This window comes from Rhinatrema bivittatum, chromosome 3 (assembly GCF_901001135.1).
Source record: "Rhinatrema bivittatum chromosome 3, aRhiBiv1.1, whole genome shotgun sequence".
Taxonomy (NCBI): domain Eukaryota; kingdom Metazoa; phylum Chordata; class Amphibia; order Gymnophiona; family Rhinatrematidae; genus Rhinatrema; species Rhinatrema bivittatum.
In genome coordinates, this window is record NC_042617.1 from 517,711,327 (window position 1) to 517,734,738 (window position 23,412).

Sequence of the window (23,412 nt, forward strand, 5' to 3'; positions counted from 1 at the left end):
GGCCTGGATGGACAGGCAGAGCAATCAAGGTCAAACCCTTGTAGGAACACAAGGCCTGGACGGACAGGCACAGCAATCGAGGACAGAGGTCAATCCCACCTAGGGACATAAGGCCTGGATGGACAGGCAGAGCAATCGAGGTCAAACCCTTGTAGGAACACAAGGCCTGGACGGACAGGCACAGCAATCGAGGACAGAGGTCAATCCCACCTAGGGACACAAGCCCTGGATGGACAGGCACAGCAGGTTTTTTGTCTTTATTTATTTATCTTGCTATTTTCAAATGTTTCCAGTACTTCATAGTCGATTACACTCAGGTACTGTCAGTATTTCCCTTTCCCCAGAGGGCTTACAATCTAAGTTGAACCCTTGTAGGAACATAAGGCCTGGACCGTGGACGGTCAGGCACAGCATTTGAGGTCAGGTACATGTGCTGCAATGCTTATATTATCTGGAGCATAGAAGGCAGTTGGAGCTGCTGCAAGGCTTTCAATTGCTTTTATTCATCTTGCCATTCACAGGGAAAATTTGGAAACCCAAGCAAAGGCAGGTTTACTTTCAAAAACACTAGCATTTCCATCAACTCTGGTGCCAGCCTTGAGCGGTGAGGGCTCATGATATCCCCGGCCATTGAGCACACTGGGCGCTGGACATGACAGATATCGCTGAGCCACTTTGGCTAGGTGTGGCCAGACAGTGGACTTGTGTGCCCAGTATGCCAGCGGATCTGTCTGCATGTTCTCTATCGGCTCTTAGAGATACTGTGTCACTGACAGCTGTGCTGGTGTCTCCTTTGCTTGGGCGGGCTGAGAGTCACTCATGCCAGCTGCTTTCTCTCTTGCCTGCCGCACAACAGATGAATTATTAGGGGCAACATGCCTTGGGCGTTCTGAAGTGGAGGAGGAGGTACTATCTGTCGCTGACACAGCACTGCTGCTCCAGCTTGGGCTAGCAGCACAACTCTCTGAAGTGCCCGCTGTTTCCACCTCTGCTTCAAGCCTAATTTGTCTCTGCCTATGGTGCTCCTGTTCACGGACTTTTGCTAACAGCAGGTCCTTCACCAATATGAGACAACCATACTGTAGGGCGAATTTCCCTTTCACATGGGGATCACAGACTGTGGCGAGTATGTATGTGTTCTGTTCTGTTAAAGGCCTTAATCTCTCTTTCACCTGCTGCTGCAAAACATCCAGACAATCCAGCACCTCAACTGTCATTCCCTCTTCCTTTTTAAAGGCTTCCAAATGTTCATCCAGGAGATGAACTATAGGGATGATGTCAGCAAGGTGGCACTTCTGGAACTCAGCTCCTCCATGACATTCTTGAAGGGCTGCAGGATTTTTACCAGCTGACTCATGACTAACCAATCATGATACCCTAGGGGATTCTGCAGACCTATGTCCATTCTACCAGAAAGTTCATGAAGGGGTGTCTGCAACTCCACTAACTTCTCCAGCATCATAAAGGTGGAGTTCCACCGGGTGGCAATGTCTCGAATGAGACATTGCCACCCGGTGGAATGAGGAATGAGGGGTGTCTGCAACTCCACTAACCTCTCCAGCATCATAAAGGTGGAGTTCCACCGGGTGGCAATGTCTCGAATGAGACATTGCCACCATCTCCATCTCCATATCAGTCTGCTTTTGTTGGAGAACCTGCCCCGCCTTCACACTTCTGTGGAAGTACACTGCTATGTTCCTGCACTTCTGTATTAACTTATGCAGGTATTGATTCTCTTTGTCATTGGAATCCAACCCCAGAGCTGACTTTACTACCAGGTGCAGCGTGTGTTCAAAACATTGGATGTTCTTAATGCGCCCGTCGTTTATTGCCTTAACCGTGTTTGCACCACTGTCTGTGACAAAGAACCCTGCCTGAGTTTTCCTGTCTCGCTGGTGTAGTTTCCAGCCCTCCAGCATCTGTCTGATGCATGCTAGAATATTGGCTGCAGTCAAGGACAGAGGTCAATCCCACCTAGGGACATAAGGCCTGTATGGACAGGCAGAGCAATCGAGGTCAAACCCTTGTAGGAACACAAGGCCTGGACGGACAGGCACAGCAATCAAGGACAGAGGTCAATCCCACCTAGGGACATAAGGCCTGGATGGACAGGCAGAGCAATCGAGGTCAAACCCTTGTAGGAACACAAGGTCTGGATGGACAGGCACAGCAATCGAGGACAGAGGTCAATCCCACCTAGGGACGTAAGGTCTGGACGGACAGGCACAGCAGTTTTTTAATTTTTTTGTTTTTTTAATTTATTTATCTTGCTGGTCCATCAGGTGGGTGTGCAGTAAAGCCCACCTCCACCCTGATACTTGTTCAGTAATAAGCTGCTAGCTTCCCCTGCCTCAGCCAGGTCCCACCAGTGTGCTGTCAGAGAGAGGTAACAGTGTGCAGCATACATGGCGGTCCAGATATCGCAGGTGAAATGCACTCTCCCCTCTGCCTTAGCTAGCAGTGCTTGCATGTGACTGCGACACTGCTTGACAGGCTGGGGATGACCTTTCTACTAAATGTGGTTCTGGAGGGGACTATGTAATTTGGAAGTACGACCTTCAGAAAACGCTTGAAACCCACCTTCTCCACTAACTGCAAGGGCTGGTCATCAAGAGCAATCATTTCCTCAATGGTCCTGGTTACAACTGTTGAGGCTGCCTGCCTCCTACCCCGGGATAGCGTTACCGCACTCCACCCCATTTCCTCCATGGTGGATTGTCACTTCTGCCACATGCCAGGGGGTTGCTGGCCTGGCACCTGACTGCTAGAAGGGGATGAGGGCTGCTTTTGAACCACTGCACACTGCTTGGAAGGGGTCCCCCAACTTGTACTGCTACCATCCTCAGATGGCAGTAATCTTGTTGGGAGTTGCCTTTTCATATGATGGTTCATGCCAAAATTAGATAGATGTCCCATTTGCTTGCCTCTGCTAATATCCCTGGCTCAGTAATTACACCGAGCAAAACGCTAGTCTTCCATCACTTTAAAGTGACTCCAGATCACAGATGTCTTTCATGATCCTCCCCTCTCTAAAGCCTTGGGGGTGGAAGCTGCCACTGGAGCTGAGGTAGTGGGTGCACCCTGAGAAGCAATGCCAGGGGCCTCAGTCTCCCTCTGTGCCTGTGCTGACTGCTCTTCCTCCTCATCATCATCACTTTCATCTCTCCTCTGCTGCACTGAAGTGGAGGCTAAGACAGGACTAACTGATCCTCCCAAAGATTCTTCACCTATTACTTCTTCCGTTTCTGATGAGAATCCCACACAAGAAGATTCTTCATCTGAATCTGCACTACCTTGACTGCGCTACCTTGTCAACACTAAGTGTTAGTCTAGACTTTTGTCCCCCTGCTGCTTTTGGGTGTCGACATTTTGTCTGGCATGACTCTGCCTCCCCTTCCCTCACTTCCAAAACTACAGGGCCAGAAACATGTGGTGGCGATAGCGATGCATCATGGTCAGATTTCATTTTTTTTGGGATGGAACTGCCATCCCCTACAAAGAGTTTAGATTGTGACAGGTGCCTTTTTAACTGTACTGGTGGTGTTGCACTAGTGTCTTTTGAAGTGCCTCGTCTTCCAGTCCCAATCAATCGACTACATCTAGCTTTCCCTGACATTATGGATTTAATGTCACTGAGTAGTGCCTACCACTGCTCACTGTCACGTTGCCTGGCTGTGCACTAATGTGTGTGGTGTGCACACAGACGCTGTTTGCTTGTAAGCACAAAAGAGCCAGACGCCCTGGGCACTTGACTGCACAGACCCACCCAATAATAAGGTTCAGGCTGTTAAAAATACCCACTGCCCACTGTCATGGTGCCTGGCTGTGCACTAATGTGTGTGGTGTGCACACAGATGTGGCTTGCTTGTAAGCACAAAAGAGGCAAACTCCCTGGGCACTTGACTGCACAGACCCTCCCAATAATAAGGTTCAGTCTGTTAAAAATACCCACTGCCCACTGTCACTGCCCACTGCCCACTGTGCACACAGATGCAGCTTGCTTGTAAGCACAAAAGAGGCAGACTACCTGGGCACTTGACTGCACAGACCCACCCAATAATAAGGTTCAGTCTGTTAAAAATACCCACTATCATTGTTACGATCCCCCCTGTTGCTGCGCTACAGGAGGTATCTCACCTTCTCCTCCGGAAGCCGCTCCGAAGCCAGGGCCTTGCCTGCGTACCATCCAGGAATTGCTCCCAGGGCCTGGGAGGCCTAGCTGTCCTTGAGGCCTGCCTGTGGCTTGCTTGTGCTTGCTTGGACTTCCTGGTTCCGGCCACACCCTTCTCCCTAGGGGCTGGCCCGCGGCACTCCACCTCGGTTATAGGGCCAGCAAGGGGCGGTCCAGGCGAACTCCTCCCAGGGAGTTGCCTGCATCCTGCAGTATAAAAGGATTTTCACTTCACTTCCTATTTGCCTTCGGATTAGCTTGCACATTGCTGTGTTCTGTCTCCCGATCGAGGTCTTCCGTGGTCTCGCTTGTGTTGATGGGTCCCTGTTGTCTTGATGTCTGTTCTGGATTCTCCTGGTACCTGTGCCAGTTCCTGATGTGTGTTCCAGTTGTTCCTAGATGGTTGTTCCTGTTCCTATGTCTACTTCGGTCCTTGTTCCAGACTGCCAGGAGTGCAGCACCTTGTTTCAGACTGCCAGGAGTGCAGTAATCCACTGCTTCTTCTTCCCTGCGCTCTCCCGGTCTCAGCGTGGTCCACGACCAGCCTTCTTGGGCTGTGTAGGGCGCGTATGGGACGGGGTAGTCTGTGACTCAGTCCCGCGGGTGGGCTGAGTAGGGCGCCCTAAGGGACAGTGCCCATGTCTTCCTTACCAGCCCTCGTCTATGATTTCTGTACCAGCCCTCGTCTATGATGTCTCTGCACCAGCCCTCGTCTATGATGTCTCTGCACCAGCCCTCATCTATGATGACTGCACCAGCCCTCGTCTATGATGTCTTCTGTGTACTAAGGACTCTGTCTGCCCTCGTCCTCTGTCCGGCCTGCCGCCTTATGCCGTTACCCAGCGGCAGGTCCGAAAGGGCTTGGAACAGTCGGAGGACCGTTCATCAATCAACATTGCGTTGTTGGTTGCCATGGGCGTGCAGGTCCGGCTGAGGGTTAGACTCTGCTCCTAACTCCTGCTTCAGTACCTGCCCGGCTCTCCATGCCTGCATCGGCTCACCTCCCATGGTGTGGCTTGGGGCTCCCCCCTAGGTCTCGCCGTGGCCCAAGGGCTCACCACCTGCTCTAGAGGCGGCCGCGCTCCTCGTGCCTACAACAGCACCCGAGGGCCTCCAAACCCTCGGCTCGTCAGCGGCGTGGGGGACGCGCCCGTAACAATCATGGTACCTGGCTATGCACTAATGTGTGTGGTGTGCACACAGACGCTGCTTGCTTGTAAGCACAAAAGAGCCAGACTCCCTGGGCACTTGACTGCACAGACCCACCCAATAATAAGGTTCAGTCTATTAAAACTACCCACTGCCCACTGTCACGGTGCCTGGCTATTCACTAATGTGTGTGGTGTGCTCACAGATGCTGCTTGCTTGTAAGCACAAAAGAGCCAGTCTCCCTGGGCACTTGACTGCACAGACCCACCCAATAATAAGGTTCAGTCTGTTAAACTAACCACTACCCACTGAAGCCCAGTGCACAGAGAGACTAAGTGACTTGAATTACAAAAACTCAGTTTAAAAAAGCTGGAATTTTTGTCACTCCAGAAAAATGGATGAAAATTATATCGCTCCCAGCCAGCCACAACACCCTAATGGTGAGTGCTAGCTGCTTCTCTCCTTGGCACAGCATCTCAGTCAGATCACCTAAATAAACAGCTTGAAAGAAACAGGACTAGCTGGCACTGGCACTGCAGCAAAATAAAGAATAATTAGCTTTTTCTTTCCCTTTACTAACTAACCTATCTCTCAGTGCAGCCTCCTCTTACACCAAGCCCATCTCTCCACAGCATCGCTGGAAAGAAAATGCATGCCTCTCCTCGTGCTGATCTTTATATAGTGCTGGCTCATCAGTAAAATTGACAGAGAACACTGAATGACACTGTGATTGGCTGCATTCAGTGCATTTCACAAAATTTCAGCGTGGATACGCTGCATTCTGGTATCCATTCCGACCTGTCCGACCCTTTCCTGTGAGTCACTATGACTCACAGGAAAGGAGTCACGATGCGTTTCACCTTCCCACATATATAACAAATATTACAAGATACGTTGCGGATCGCCAACACGGCAAAAACAAATGCACACCCCTAGTCCCCACTAACCTACACCTCCTCCAGCAAGCATCAGAGAGAGTTGGATATAACCGGTGAAGCTTAGCAGATGTGATGTATCAGCGATATAACATCTTATAGCAATTCTCTTGCAATTGAGCTGAAATAGAGCAGCTGTGGGCCCTCACTTGAATAGACTCCCAATCAGTTAAGCTGAGACATATCCCAAGATATGGAAAGCAGTCTGATTCCAGGCCAATAAGGAGCATATACAACTTAGACGCTATTTTCTTGAGAGTGTCAACCTGATTGCAATAATTTTCAAGCAAAGATTTACCCTACCACAGGATATGTGAACACTGTGATAAACTTGTGCGTAAGCTAAAAAATCCTCCGACAAATGGTAAATCTGCCTGAGATTTTCCTGGTAAATAAGCCATTGAGCCCCAAAAATTGTCCCACCGAGTGTATCCCCCCTGCTACCCATGATAAAAACAGTTGGGACTGAAAGCCCACTAGGAAATGCTTATTGAAAAATAGAAAGGAGTAATGAAAATAATTCCAATGGCCAACCAGCTTTGACTTCCACTGCACCCAAACTTTTAGAGATGTAGCTAAAGAAAATGGTATACACTATAACGGGCGCTAGGTGGGCCAAGGCTGCCACGGTAAAGTGCCTAGCGGTATTTTGCCAATCAAAACTTGTTCAATAGCTATATACTGTTTCGCAGTCTTATTTTTATAGAAATCAATTAAAGCTCTAAGCTGGGAGTCAGCTTAGTTTCATGATAAATTGGGCACTCCATCTCTGGACTTAAAAGATGGTAGTAAGCAAATTGATAATGTTTCAGAAATATCAGAACAAGTGGTGAAAGATATACAGTCGAGAAATCTGGAAAATCCATGTGATATCCCTAAAGAAACTAGCACTCCAACGTTAATTAAATTTGTAATTGAGAAACAGAAAGATGTTGAAGTAACAATCAAGACTTATTCTTTATTGATGAGACCAGCAAATATAATGTTAGAAAGTATGTGGAATTACTTAGCCAAGTTAGATATGTCAATTAATAAATTAACTGAAGTGGTAATGAAGACCACTAATACTTCTTTACAAAATACAGTAAAATTGGACGAGCAAATAAAAGAAGTAAATCAGATAGAAAAACGTGTTTCACAAATAGAAAAAATTCAAAATCATCAGATAAATGTTGAAGGAGAGGTTAATAGAAGGATGGAAAATCTTGAAAATTCTATAAGATCATTACATTTAAGGGTAAATAAATTTCCAGTAATAAAGAAGATTGACCCTTTAGAATTATTTAGAAATTATTTAATACAAATCTTGAAAATTTCAGACAAATGTCTCCTGGTTATAGTTAGAGCATTTTATCTTGGAATTGTAATTAGAAATAAAGAGATGGGACAGGAAAAGTTAATAAGGGAGTATAAGGAGAAAGAAAATGAGATGTTAGATCAGAAGTTATCAAAAAATAGTACAATTGATCTATCTGGTTTATTGGAAAAATCTCAAGAACATTTGGAGGTTAAAATTCGGGGGACTCTATTAGTACAGTCTGCATTCAGTACTGATAGAGATAAGATAATGAAGTCCTTTTTTCAAAACCGACTAGTAAAGACCTTTTATGGTCAAAGAATATGGATCTTTCCAGATCTTGTAAAAACTACTCAACTGCATAGAAAGCAATTTTTGAGTATGAGGAAACAAGTGTTAGATAAAGGATATTTTTTGCTTAAGTATCCATGTAGATGTAGTGTAAAATTAAATGGTAAGAATCATAAATTTGTAGATCCAGATGATCTTAAGGGTCTTCTAGCAATAAAAACACCAGTATTAAAAGTAAAGAGGGATTAGTAATGCTTTTTTTCTTTTTTTTTTGTTATTTCTCTTGACTGATCCGCTTATTAGTAAATATAATTCACTTTGTTTTTCCTATTTTGAAATAACTGACAGGTTGTTTAAGACCTGTTATGATTATATATAATTTCCTGGTTATAAATGTAACATAAGTCAGTTATTGTGATATTGCTATTATAAATGATATTTGTTGTTCATATTTTGAAAGCAATAAATAAAGAATTAAAAAGAAATTAATTGGGCACACCAAGGCCGTCCCGTATATCCGTTTGATATAGAACCGCACAAGCTATCCGTGGGGGACATCTTCGCCAGATAAAATTAAAAAAAAATATCTACCAGAGATGCAATAAGGCCTTCGGGATAAAGATAGATAATGTAGAAAACAAATATAAAAGGCATGGGAGGAAATTCATTTTAACTATCGTGATGCAGCCAAGCCAGAAGAAGCTTCCCTACTGCCAGTTCTCTAAATCTCTATTAATAGCCTTCGGTAAGGGGTTAAAATTAAACTTAAACAGGTCTGAAGTTCTAGCACCCACACAAATTCCCAAGTATCTGAGCGACATTTTAGCCCATTGAAATGGAAACTGCTGCTTTACAGCACTCACCGATTTTTCAAAGTTTGCCTTGAAGTCAGAAACCTTGCTAAATCGCTCTAGTTTGAGGGTAACCTCTTGTAGGGTAGGAGGGCGGTTTGTTAAAGTAAACTTAATGTCGTCAGCAAATAAAGATATATTATATTGAGAACCTCCGATACTGACGCCTGTAATCAGTGGGGAGGCTTGAGACAAAGGGTTCCAAAAAAAGAGCAAATAGTCATGGGGACAACGGGCAACCCTGCCTGGTGCCTCTTCCTATGGAAAAACTATCTCCATAACCCCCGTTTATCTTTACACTAGCCTTAGGAAGTTCAATAATTTCGTTATCACTGTAGAAAAAAGGGCCCAAAGTTCACGCATTCTAGGGTTTTAAATAAAAGTGGCCAATGAACCATATTGAATGCTTTTTATGCATCAACAGATATCAACGGGCCATCCTGTGCTCCTACCATGTGACAGGGGCCGGCCAATGGCACGGATACCCTGTCACATTGTAAGGGCAAAGGGCCATCGGCACCATTTTGATTAGTGGCAGCCAATGGCCCTGGAGCAGGAGATCGCTCCCGGGACCCCCACTGGACCACCAGGTACCTGTAAAATGTTGTTTTTTTTTGGGGGGGGGATCGGGAGGGTGGGGGAAGCTAAGGGATTAGTTTTAAAGGGTCGGGTGGGTTTAGGGTTATTTTTGTGTGCTGTTTTTACGGCCCTCCCTCAAAACGATAAGAGAACCCCCACGAACAATATCGTGGGGTTTTCCTATCGTTTTGGGGGAGCCCCCGATTTCTGACGATTTTGAAAATATCGTCCGATATTTTCAATCGTCCGAAGCCCGATTCACATCCCTGGATGAGAGCACATTTAATTGAAAATACTCATTCATCTTTCTACCCAAGTCTTTAACAAAAGCATCATCTCTGAGTAGGGACTCATTCAGCCTTCAGTATCGTAATCCCCTCTCCACATCACAAAGTTGTAGATGTTGCGCCCCTGCCTGCGCTTCTCAAGGAAAGGGCCTTACCTTCACGGCCTTGTGCCGCCGCTGACGTTGCCGGGCTCTCTTCCCGGATGCCCCCGCTCCCCATGGATTGGAGCTGCTGCCAGTCGCCGCTTCTCTTTGCGGCCTGGAGGCCGCTGCTGACACCCCTTCTTCTTTGCGGCATGGGCCGCAGCCCATGCCTGTCCTTCCACAGCCTAGAGGTCGCCGCCGAAGCCGTCCCTCTTCACGGCCTGGAGGCCGCCGCCGAAGCCGTCCCCCAGGTCCTCCTTCAGCAGCAGGATGCCGCGTTGCTCTGCCTCCCACGTTGGGGCCTGCATGGCCCAGCTCTGGCTTCCCTCTGCTTCAGCATCTGCAGGGCCGCTGTCCAAGGTCCTTCCGACTTCCTCGGACTGCTCCTCCTAAGGGGCAGGCCCATGGCTTTCCCCCATTCTTATGGGGCTAGCCAGGCGGGGTCCTCCTGGTAGCTCCACTCAAGTTGCCTCTCAGTCCTACTTAAGGGCTCGTCCATCACTTCATCATTGTCTTCGCATCTATCCAGATGCTCCTGAAGAGTTCTCTTCAGTCTTGATTCCTTTCCAAGTCCGGAAGTCCATGAGTCCAGATCCTGATGTCTGTTCCAATTCCGGATGTCTGTGAGTCCATGTTCCACGATGTCCCACGTTCCAAGATGCTTCATGTTCCAAGACATTCCAAGTCCTGCAGTCCGTTCCAAGTCCTGTAGTCCATCCCATGTTCCAAGATCTTGCATGTTCCAAGATGCTCCATGTACCAAGATGTTCCTAAGTAGCAGATGTACTTCCACCGCACAGTGTTTTTGACTGCTATAAACCTGAAACCTAATACGGAGCCTCCCAAAGGAAGAGTTTATCCTCTTTCTGCAACTGAGACTAAGGCCATGTCCGCCTATATACAAGAGAACCTTCAAAAGGGATTAATCGGACCTTCCAAATCCCTTGCTGGTGCAGGCTTCTTTTTTGTGGGAAAAAAATATTGGCACCTTATGCCCCTGCATCGACTACAGGGGTCTGAATGAAATTACCATTAAGGACCAGTATCCCCTGCCCTTAATTTCTGAACTTATTGACAGGCTCCAAGGAGCCAAAATATTTTCTAAATTGGATCTCAAAGGAGTTTACAACTTGGTGCGTATTCGTGATGGAGACGAATAGAAAACTGCTTTTAACAACCGCGATGGCCACTTTGAGTATCTCGTCATGCCCTTCGGATTAAGTAACGCACATGCAGTCTTTCAAAATATGATGAATGACATTTTATGGGACTTACTATATTAATGCGTAGTGGTTTATCTTGATTATATTTTGATCTTCTCTCAAGATCTACAAACATATCAAGAGGACTTCAAAAAGGTTAAATCGCCTGCAGGAGTACCACCTATATGCAAAACTAGAAAAGTGCGAGTTCCACAAGGAGTCTGTACCCTTCTTGGGTTACATTGTTTCTAAGAATGAGTTTCAGATGGACCCCAAAAAATTAGAAAGTATCCGGGACTGGCCTCAACCTACAGGCCTGAAGGCACTACGTCACTTCATGGGCATCACGAACTACTATCAGTCCTTTATCAAGAACAACTCATCATTGACAGTCCCTCTCACTGCTATGACCAGAAAGGGGGCCAATCCCGCCGACTGGTCTCCTGAAGCCATATCAGCCTTTCTGACACTCAAGGAGGCTTTTCAAAAGAAGCTGTGCCTCCATCATCCAAACCCACATCGCCCATTCATCATCGAGGTTGACGCATCTGATGTCGGCGTGGGAGTGGTTTTAAGCCAGTATAGCGACTCCAATGGGCTCCATCCCTGCTCCTTCTTCTCAAGGCAGTTCTCACCCGCCAAAAGAAATTATGGTATCAGAGACAAAGAGTTACTCACAATCAAGCTGGCCTTTGAAGAGTGGTGTCCTTGGCTGGAAGGCGCACAACATCAAATAGAGATGTGAATTGGAACAGGTATCGGTTCTGATTCCGGTTCCGATTCACATCATGAAATTTTTATCTTGCAGTCCGATCGGGTTTTTTTTAATCGGCTGCACCCGAGCCGATAACAAAAAAATACAGCCGACTCTTTAAAATGAGTTTGTTAGTATCCCCCCACCCTCCGGACCCCCCCCCCCAAAAAATATTTTTAAATACCCGGTGGTCCAGTGGGGTCCCGGGAGCATTCTCCCGCACTCGGGCCGTCAGCTGGCCAGTAAACAAAATGGCACCGATGGCCCTTTGCCCTTAGCATGTGACAGGGTATCCGTGCCATTGCCGGTCCCTGTCACATGGTAGGAGCAATGGATGGCCGGCACCATCTTTAAAAATGGCGTGGGCCATCCAGTGCACCTACCATGTGACAGGGTTCAACCAATGGCACCGATAGCCCCTGTCACATGGTAAGAGCAAAGGGCCATCGGTGCCATTTTGATTAGTGCAGCCGACAGCCTGAGAGTGGGAGAATGCTCCCGGGAGCCCGCTGGACCACCAGGTATTTAAAAAAATTTTGGGGGGGGGGTCCGAAGGGTGGAGGGATACTAACAAACTCATTTTAAAGGGTCAGGTTGTGTTTTTAGGTTGTGTCCTTTCTTCCCGCCCCCCCCCACCATAACGATAAGAAAACCCACTAAATTAATCGTGGGGTTTCCTATCGCTATTGGGACCCCCCGATATCTGATAATATTGAAAATATCGGACGATATTTTCAATCGTCAGATAAACGATTCACATCCCTAACATCAAGTAGTAGTGTATATCGATCACAAAAACTTGGATTACTTCAGACATGCTCAACGACTCAATCACCGCCAAACAAGATGGTGCCTGTTCTTTAATAGAGTCATATAGAAACATAGAAATGACGGCAGAAGAAGACCAAACGGCCCATCCAGTCTCCCCAGCAGGTTTTGCACTTTTTTTTTCTCATACTTATCAGTTACTCTTGGCTCTTAGTAACCTTTTGGTTCTATTTCCCTTCCACCCCACCATTAATGTAGAGAGCAGTGTTGTAACTGCATCTAAGTGAAATATCTAGCTTAATTAGTTAGGGGTAGTAACCGCCGCAATAAGCAAGCTACACCCATGCTTATTTGTTTACCCAGACTATGTATTTCAGTCCTTGTTGGTTGTTGTTTGTATATAAATAGACTTTTCTTCATTCAATATAAACTACTATGCATAACCTGCTCTCCAGGTGATGCACTATCCTTTCGTACTGAGGATATCTCCCCAAGGCCTACTGCCCAGGAGGGAAGGGTTAGGTCGGCTGTCATAGTAGGTGATTCAATTATTAGGAATGTAGACAGCTGGGTGGCTGGTGGGCATGAGGATCGCCTGGTAACATGCCTATCTGGTGCGAAGTTGGCGGACCTCACGCGTCACCTAGATAGGATTTTAGACAGTGCTGTGGAGGAGCCAGCTGTCGTGGTACATGTGGGCACCAACGACATAGGAACATGTGGGAGGGAGGTTCTGGAATCCAAATTTAGACTCTTAGGTAGAAAACTTAAATCCAGAACCTCCAGGGTAGCATTCTCTGAAATGCTCCCTGTAACACGCGCAGGTCATCAGAGGCAGGTAGAGCTCCAGAGTCTCAATGTATGGATGAGATGATGGTGCAAGGAAGAGGGATTAAGTTTTGTTAGGAACTGGGGAACCTTTTGGGGAAGGGGGGAGTCTCTTCCGAAGGGATGGGCTCCACCTTAACCAGGGTGGAACCAGACTGCTGGCGCTAACCTTTAAAAAGGAGGTAGAGCAGCTTTTAAACTAGAACAAAGGGGAAAGCCGACAGTCGCTCAGCAGCGCATGGTTTGGAGAGAGGTATCTTCAAAGGATACTAATGATGCATTACAATTAGGGCATCCTGACAGTGAAGTTCCAATAATAAGAAAAGTAGTCCAAGTGCCTGTAACTAAAAACTCATCTGAGCTAAAAAATTCTAACTTATCCCTATCAATTAAAAAGCAGAATGAAAATACAAACAAAAAACAAACTTTGAAATGTTTGTATGCTAATGCCAGAAGTCTAAGAAGTAAGATGGGAGAATTAGAATGTATAGCAGTGAATGATGACATAGACTTAATTGGAATCTCAGAGACATGGTGGAAGGAGGACAACCAATGGGACAGTGGTATACCGGGGTACAAATTATATCGCAACGACAGAGAGGAGCACCCGGGAGGAGGTGTGGTGCTTTATGTCTGGGATGGCATAGAGTCCAACAGGATAAACATCCTGGATGAGACTGAATGCACAATTGAATCTTTATGGGTAGAAATCATTTGTGTGTCGGGGAAGACTATAGTGATAGGAGTATACTACCATCCACCTGGTCAAGATGGTGAAACTGACAGTGAAATGCTAAGAGAAATTAGGGAAGCTAACCAAATTGGTAGTGCGGTAATAATGGGAGACTTCAATTACCCAATATTGACTGGGTAAATGTATCATCGGGACACGCTAGAGAGATAACGTTCCTGGATGGAATAAATGATAGCTTTATGGAGCAATTGGTTCAGGAACCGACGAGAGAGGGAGCAATTTTAGATCCAATTCTCAGTGGAGCACAAGAATTGGTGAGAGATGTAATGGTTGTGGGGCCGCTTGGCAATAGTGATCATAATATGATCAAATTTGAATTAACGACTGGAAGGGGGACGGTAAGCAAATCCACGGCTCTTGTGCTAAACTTTCAAATGGGAAACTTTGATAAAATGAGAAAAATAGTTAGAAAAATACTGAAAGGAGCAGCTACAAAAGTAAAAAGTGTGCAAGAGGCGTGGTCATTGTTAAAAAATATCATCCTAGAAGCACAATCCAGATGTATTCCACACATTAAGAAAGGTGGAAAGCAGACAAAACGATTACCGGCATGGCTAAAAGGGGAGGTGAAAGAAGCTATTTTAGCCAAAAGATCTTCATTCAAAATTGGAAGAAGGATCCAACAGAGGAAAATAGGAAAATGCATAAACATTGGCAAGTTAATGTAAGACATTGATAAGACAAGCTAAGAGAGAATTTGAAAAGAAGTTGGCCATAGAGGCAAAAACTCACAGTAAAAACCTTTTTAAATATATCTGAAGCAGAAAGCCTGTGAGGGAGTCAATTAGACCGTCAGATGATTGAGGGATTAAAGGGGCACTTAGAGAAGATAAGGCCATTGCGGAAAGATAAAATGATTTCTTTTCTTCGGTGTTTACTGAAGAGGATGTTGGGGAGGTACCCGTAATGGAGAAGGTTTTCATGGGTAATGATTCAGATGGACTGAACCAAATCACAGTGAACCTAGAAGATGTGGTAGACCTGATTGATAAACTAAAGAGTAGTAAATCACCTGGACCAGATGGTATATACCCCAGAGTTCTGAAGGAACTAAAAAATGAATTTTCAGACCTATTAGTAAAAATTTGTAACCTATCATTAAAATCATCCATTGTACCTGAAGACTGGAGGATAGCTAATGTAACCCCCATATTTAAAAAGGGCTCCAGGGGAGATCCGGGGAATTAAAGACCGGTTAGCCTGACTTCAGTGCCAGGAAAAATAGTGGAAAGTGTTCTAAACATCAAAATCACAGAACATATAGAAAGACATGGTTAATGGAACAAAGTCAGCATGGCTTTACCCAAGGCAAGTCTTGCCTCACAAATCTGCTTCACTTTTTTGAAGGAATTAGTAAACATGTGGATAAAGGTGAACCAGAAGATGTAATGTACTTGGATTTTCAGAAGGCATTTGACAAAGTTCCTCATGAGAGGCTTCTAGGAAAAGTAAAAAGTCATGGGATACTTGGCGATGTCCTTTTGTGGATTACTAACTGGCTAAAAGACAGGAAACAGAGTAGGATTAAATGGACAATTTTCTCAGTGGAAGCGAGTGGACAGTGGAGTGCCTCAGGGATCTGTACTGGGACCCTTACTTTTCAATATATTTATAAATGATCTGGAAAGAAATACAACGAGTAAGGTAATCAAATTTGCAGATGATAGAAAATTGTTCAGAGTAGTTAAATCACAAGCAGATTGTGATAAATTGCAGGAAGAACTTGTGAGGCTTGAAAATTGGACAAGTGCAAGGTGATGCATATAGGGAAAATAACCTATGCTATAGTTACACAATGTTAGGTTCCATACTAGGTGCTACTACCCAAGAAAGAGATCTAGGCGACATAGAGGATAACACATTGAAATCATCGGTTCAGTGTGCTGCGGCAGTCAAAAAAGCAAACATAATGTTGGGAATTATTTGAAAGGAAATGGTGAATAAAACGGAAAATGTCATAATGCCATGGTGAGACCGCACCTTGAATATTGTGTATAATTCTGGTCGCCGCATATCAAGAATGATATAATTGCGATGGAGAAGGTACAGAGAAGGGCTACCAAAATGATAAAGGGAATTAAACAGCTCCCCTATGAGGAAAGACTAAAGAGGTTAGGATTTTCAGCTTGGAGAAGAGACGGCTGAGGGGGGATATGATAGAGGTGTTTAAAATCATGAGAGGTCTAGATCTGGTAGATGTGAATCATTTTTTTACTCTTTCGGATAATAGAAAGACTAGGGGGCACTCCATGAAGTTAGCATATGGCACATTTAAAACTAATTGGAGAAAGTTCTTTTTCACTCAACGCACAATTAAACTCTGGAATTTGTTGCCAGAGGATGTGGTTAGTGCAGTTAGTATAGCTGTATTTAAAAAAAGGATTGGATATGTTCTTGGATGAGAAGTCCATTACCTGCTATTAAGTTGACTTAAATAATAACCACTGCTATTACTAGCAACGGTAACTTGGAATAGACTTAGTTTTTGGGTACTTGCCAGGTTCTTATGGCCTGGTTTGGCCACTGTTGGAAACAGGATGCTGGGCTTGATGGTCCCTTGGTCTGACCCAGTATGGCATGTTCTTCTGTTATTATTCCCCCTGCCATTGAAGCAGAGAGTTATGCTGGAGATGCGTGAAGTATCAGTCTTTCTCCCCTGCCGTTGAAGCAGAAAGCTATGCTGGATATGCGTGAAGTATCAGTCTTTCTCCTGTGCCGTTGAAGCAGAGAGACTTCCTCTTGAAATACCGTCCAGGAGAGAAGAACACTCGGGCTGATGCCTTGTCACGATCCTTCTCCTCTCAGGATGTGCTAGACGAATCCCATCTCATCATTGACCCTGAGAGAGTGGTTCTTGCAGCCGCTCGTGTGGTACCCACTGGGAAGACTATTGTGGCCAGAAATCAAAGGAAGAAACTGTTGAAATGGGCGCATGATTCCCGCTTGGCCGGTCATCCTGGACAGAGTCATTCCTTGGCTATGTTACAGCGGTATTACTGGTGGCCAACTATGGAAAAGGATGTGCAAGCTTATATGGGTTCCTGTGCTGTTTGCGACAAGCAAAAGCCGCCAGCCAGACGTCCTTGGGGTTTGTTACAACCCTTGCCAGCACCAGATGAACCCTGGACACATATAGCAACCGATTTTGTGGTAGACTTGCCACCCTCCAATGGAAATAAAACCATTTGGGTCACCGTTGTCCACTTCTCCAAGATGGCACATTTTGTGGCCTTACCAGGTTGCCTCAGTTGCCATTGCCCTTTTCCTTTCTTGGGGATACATTTACTAAGCTGCAATATAGCTGTAATGCACGATTAACAGCATTTAATGTGTGATAAATGCTGTTTATCATGTAATATAGCCATATTGTAGTGATAACATGCAATATTCACGATCTTGTGCAATGTTTTGACCTGAAACCTGTCCCTGTTACAATTAACTGCTGTGCATGAGGTTTTCGTGCATGAGTTTTTCAAATCCATGCAAAGCATCTTTTGCATAGTCAAATCTATGCAAATAAAACTGCTGATTTAGAAAAATGTTAGCTGTATTATTTTAACAATCTTCAAGGAGATGTAATTAAATCATTGTGGGGGGCATCAGGACGCTAGCGTACATCCCAATGTCCTTATGATAGGGCCAGGTAACCCAAAATTAAACCTCCTCAAAAGGGAAAAAATGAATCCCGGGGTCTGGGAAGACCCCTGCCACATATCGAGGTGGCACCAAGCCAAAAAGTAAAAAAGAAAAAAATTATAAATCACACGGCAACACCTTGTTCCTTTTCTCTAACCCCAATCTTTTATCCCCAAAACCAGCAAGCATTAGGCTCGCCGGTTAATCCACCTTGCTTATATACGGATCGATACTGTAAAACCGCGGGAGAGCGGACGAACGCCCGGTCTCCCGGCGCACGCACCGGCCCTTCGCCGGTGCGAGCGATCCAGTATGCAAATGAGGTGACGCGGTGCAAACGAGGAAAAGGAGGCGCTAGGGACACTAGCGTGTCCCTAGCGCCTCCTTTTGGCCTGGAGCGGCGGCTGTCAGCGGGTTTGACAGCCGACGCTCAATTTTGCCGGCGTCGGTTCTCGAGCCCGCTGACAGCCACGGGTTCGGAAACCGGACGCCGGCAAAATTGAGCGTCCGGTTTTCGGCCCGACAGCCGCGGGCCGAATTCAAATTTATTTTTTTTTTTTACTTTTTTTTTACTTTTGGGGACCTCCTACTTAATATCGCTATGATATTAAGTCGGAGGGTGCACAGAAAAGCAGTTTTTACTGCTTTTCTGTGCACTTTCCTGGCGCCGGAAGAAATTAGCGCCGACCCAAAGGTCGGTGCTAATTTCTTAGAGTAAAATGTGCGGCTTGGCTGCACATTTTACTTACTGGATCCCGCGCGCATACCTAATAGGGCCATCAACATGCATTTGCATGTTGAGGGCGCTATTAGGTGCTGCGGGTGGGCCGCGTGTTTTCCTCCCCTTACTGAATAAGGGGTAAGGGAACACACGCGTCCAGAGCAGGCTGACAGTGCGCTCCGACGGAGCACACTTTACTGTATCGACTTGATACTGTGTTAAACCCAATTCTTTGTATCCAAGTTTGATTACCCTGGTTTAATGTAAGACATTCTCATGTCATGGTTGTTGTTGGAATGTAAACCGACGTGATTGGTAACTATGTTACTTGAATATCGGTATATAAAAATGCTAAATAAATAATAAATAAACTTCCTGCCCCAACCAAAGATGCTCCCCAGGTCGCACTCAACAGAAACTATAATCCCTGGGGTCTAAGGCCCTACCTCCCCTTACCTAAAAAATAGACCGTAGTGGTCAAGGGAGACCCTCTGGAACCCGTTATGACTCAAAGAAGCATCGTCGGAGGAGTAGTGGAGGCCCAAAATGCCCTCTAGCTCTGGGACTGGTCAATGTCATTTTAAAATGGTGCCAATCAGTCATTGCCCCATCACGTTATGGTTATAGTTAGTTTATTTATAGACCACCTATACCGAAGTGCTAGGCAGCTCACAAAACCATATACATAAAAGCAATAATACTAAATACATAACATATACCTAATAAAACACAACCGGTTATTAACCCATGGTCATGTCCATTAATAGGGGAACACTAAGGACATAAAAACATCATAATAGATCTCGAACATCCATCACTAAACTCTAGGCACATCGTTCAAAATCAGAAAGATTAACAGAAGTCCTCAAAGTAATTGAGTGACAAAACAGTAAGCCGATGATTAAAAGCCATGGACAGTAAAAAGCTTAGCAGGCAACATGTCTGTTCAAAAAGTAAAGGGGTAGATTTTAAAACATTGTGCACATGTGTCCACGTGCGCGCTACCTGGCGCGCACACATGGATGCACTATTTTATAACATGCATGTGTTGGCCTGCTCATTTTATAAAATGCTGGGTCAGCGCGCGCAAGGGGGGGGGGAGATTTTTGCATTTACGCACGGCAATGCATCAGGGCCTTCCCCAGTTCCCTCCCAGTCCGCTCCAATTAAGTAGCGGATGGGAGGGAACTTCCCAACCCACTAGCCTGACCTCCCTTCCCCTTCCTCTATCCTGCCCTCCCCCTATCTCTATCCTAAATCCCCCCAAAATCATTAACTTACCTTTTGTGCCTGCTTCTGAGCAGGAGCAAGTTGTGTGCGCTGGCAAATGGCTGCTGTGCTGGGTGCCTCTAGCCCTGCCCCTCCCCCGGACAACCCCGCCCCATTTTTGAAACTTTTTTTTTTGGGGGGGGGGTTTGGGCTGGATGGCCCATTAAAATAATGGCAGACCCATGCAAAGCAGGCCACCACAACGTGCTTTTGTGGTCTCTGCCTTGTTCTTTTTTATCGCAGAGTTTTTCCATGTTATAAAAAATAACATGGAAAAATCACTGTAATATTTTGTCAAGGAGGAACAAAATATCACAGGACTAACCCTCACAATATTTAGATCTCTTGCAATAAAATATTTCGGCTTTGTAAATGACCCCTTGGTGCCTTGAGGGGGGTGTAGGATTACCTCTATTCTTGTTCCCTTGATCCTCAATTAATCCTTGGAATGTTGAGGCCACTGCTCCTGCTATAGTGCTTATCTCTTGGGGCTTGTAGGAGAGGCTGCATTGCTGGGAACCTCAACTCCTTGTCTTCCTCTTTCTGTAATCTCTTATAGTTTTTGAACGCTAACCTTTTTTTCTTTACCTTTTCGAATACTTTATAGAAAACTATAGTGGTCTCTTTTTTTTCCTCTCTTTCCTTTATTACCTTTCCAATGATATTCATTGGAATGAGTTTTATGATTCACTTATGGCAGCCACTCTACTTTTTATTTCCTGATAATGTCATATTTTGCTTACTTGAATTCTGACCTGAAAAATATAGTATTAGCTCTTAGAAGCTAGTTAAGAAATGTATCAAGTTCAGTAAAAAGGTATCACCCTATTTATATTTTTGTTTCTATTTATTAACCTTTATTACTGAATAAACTAAGCCACAATAATAACCTGAAAACAGTAAAGTAATATAAAATTCTGTTTTTCAAAAATAAAAACTGGAAAGCAATGTAGAAAACAAATCCCTTTTTCAAAACAAAGTCACAGCACTTGAATCAAAAGCCAGAAAAAAACTTCTGTTGTAAATGAGCCTCTCTCTTCTGAGTTCGTTCTCCTTCCTGAAGAATTTAGTCTTACAAGAGTGCACAGGATCTGTCAGACTGGAGGTGTAGCCTCACTATTATTGCAATACTATATCCCAGATTGTCTTGAGGTGAGGTTTAGGTCTTCCACTATAGCCTCTAGAGACTGTACTCATTGCTATGGATCCCAGATGTATAAACATTTCAGAAAATATACATCTGAGGTGGTTTGGGAATTGAAGTAGATTTTCAAAGGGTTACGCACGTAACCCCCGAAAACCTACTCCTGCACGTGTCGAGCCTATTTTGCATAGGCTCGGCGGTGTGCGCAAGCCCCGGGATGCGCGTGTGTCCCGGGTCTTTAAAAAATGGGGGGTCTGGGGGTGGGGTCCTGGGCGTTGCGCCGATCTAGGGGTGGTCAGGGGGCGGTCCAGAGTCTTCCGGCACAGTGGCCATGCCAGGCGCAAAATACGCCTGCCTCGGACAGGCGTAAAAGCTAAAATAAGGTAGGGGGCATTTAGGTAGGGCTGGGGGGTGGATTAGATAGGGGAAGGGAGGGAAAGGTGGGGGGGAACCGAAAAAAAGTTCCCTCTGAGGCTGCTCCGATTTCGGAGCGGCCTCGGAGGGAACAGGGAAAGCCAATGGGGCTCCCCTAGGGCTCAGCGCGTGCAAGGTGCACAAGCGTGCACCCCCTTGCGCGCGATGACCCTGGATTTTATAACATGCGCTCGGCAGCGCACGCATGTTATAAAATCGGGTGTATATTTTTGCGCGCAACATTAAAAATCTGCCCCTGTGATTTCTGTGTGAGTGATGTCAGGGACAAAAACATATGCACATGCAGCTAATGTAATCCGCAGCTTCATTATGAGGGCTATTTTCATACTGCTTGCACAGCTGCAAAGTCCTTGGCTATCTTTTATCCATGGATGTTAACACTAATTTTCAAAGTAAAAGTAAACACGTTTTTACTTAGAAAATTGCCTAAGCAAAAAGTACCCACACATTTTTAAGCCTTCTTTTTGTGCTGGTACTTTTTTCATCTAAAACCACACATGTACTTTCAAAACAAATTTTTTTTAATTCAAAAGTACATGCATTCTTTTACTCCCTGTTGCAATCCCAACCCCCAGATGCTTCCTCCACATATAGGTAAATGTATACACATTTACCTACATACAGGGAGAGCAGTTTTCATATAGCCCACTGCACAAATAGAGCACCGTTTTAACTGCAGAAATGACTTCAAAATTTTACCTTTTCATGCTTATTTGCAATTGATTCATCACTGTTCAGCTCCCAAACAGACCCTGTTCTAGCTTTGAATAGAAAAATATTTTTATTTGCTAGCCAGTCTCTGAATAGCTATTCACCTGGGGCTACCTTCTAGCAGCATACAAGATAAAATCAACTCCATGGCTAGCAAATGAAATTTTATCACTTGTTATTTCTGTTTCAGGAAAAAAGTTTCTGTGAAAAATTGCGCCCGTACATAAAGGCTGGGAATTATGAGGAAAAAACAGACAAACTTTGGCCACTTGTTAAATATGTAGAGGTGACTATTCCAGATTCAGACGTACTTCCAGAAGGTGTAATACTTTTGGATATCCCTGGAACAGGAGATGCAAATACAGAGAGAGATGCAATGTGGAAAAAGGTAACTTGCTATAAATACAATATAATATAATGGGGTAATTTTCAAAATGATTTATCCTGGTTTATGCATGTAAATTATCTTTTGAAAATAAACCAGGGAGTTGTGTGGGGAAAAGTATGCATTCTGGGGGTATGAAAAGCCTTTACATGAATACTTTTTATTTGTAAGAATATATGTGTAAATAATATACATGCAGAAATGTTGAGATTACTTACCTGATAATCTCCTTTTCCTTAGTGTAGACAGATGGACTCAGAACGAATGGGTATAGTATGCTCGTACTAGCAGTTGGAGACTGATCTGACGTCAGCACGGGTGTATATATACCCCCACAGGAAGCGTAGCAACTTAGTAATCTTCCTTGCAAAAGCTGTTATGGATGTGTGTACTGACGCTCAGTGAAAAGTGAAACAGGATTCCCCTGACCGATTGATAGTAGCTGGAGACCGCCAGCATTCCCAACCGGAAGGCGTTGACACCTGGTAGAGTGTACGCTCTTATGGAAAAAGATGTCATGGCTTACCTTGAATCGGTGAAACCCATGTACACAGGCAGCTGGGCAGGATGCTCAGTCCATCTGTCTACACTAAAGAAAAGGAGATTATCAGGTAAGTAATCTCAACATTTCCTGGCGTGTAGCCAGATGGACTCAGAACGAATGGGATGTACAAAAGCTTTACTCCCAGCCTGGGCGGGAGGCTGCCTGAGGACCATGTAGTACCACCCTCGCAAATGCTGAGTCCTCCCTGGCCTGGACATCCAGACGGTAGAATCTGGAGAAGGTATGGAGGGAGGACCATGTCGCCGCTTTACATATTTCTGCCGGCGACAGCATCCTGGATTCTGCCCAGGATGCCGCTTGTGCTCTGGTAGAATGAGCTTTGACTTGTAGAGGCGGAGACATCCCGGCCTCCACGTAAGCTACTCTGATAACTTCTTTAATCCAGCGGGCGATGGTGGGCCGAGAGGCCGCTTCCCCTTGTCGTTTCCCGCTGTGCAGGACGAACAGATGGTCTGTCTTTCGGACGTCTTCTGTCACTTCCAGATATCTGGGCAGTATTCTGCCTATGTCAAGATGGCGTAGCAGACGCCCTTCTTC

General features: G+C 45.2%; 1 protein-coding gene across 1 annotated transcript in view; it reads left to right on the top strand.

The window, feature by feature from the left end:
- NUGGC (nuclear GTPase, germinal center associated) overlaps window positions 1–23,412 on the top strand; it is an 864,070-nt gene that overhangs the window by 335,627 nt on the left and 505,031 nt on the right. The window contains exon 7 of the mRNA XM_029596224.1: window positions 22,116–22,313. Coding sequence (XP_029452084.1) covers window positions 22,116–22,313 — 198 coding nt within the window. The remainder of the gene's footprint in view (window positions 1–22,115; window positions 22,314–23,412) is intronic.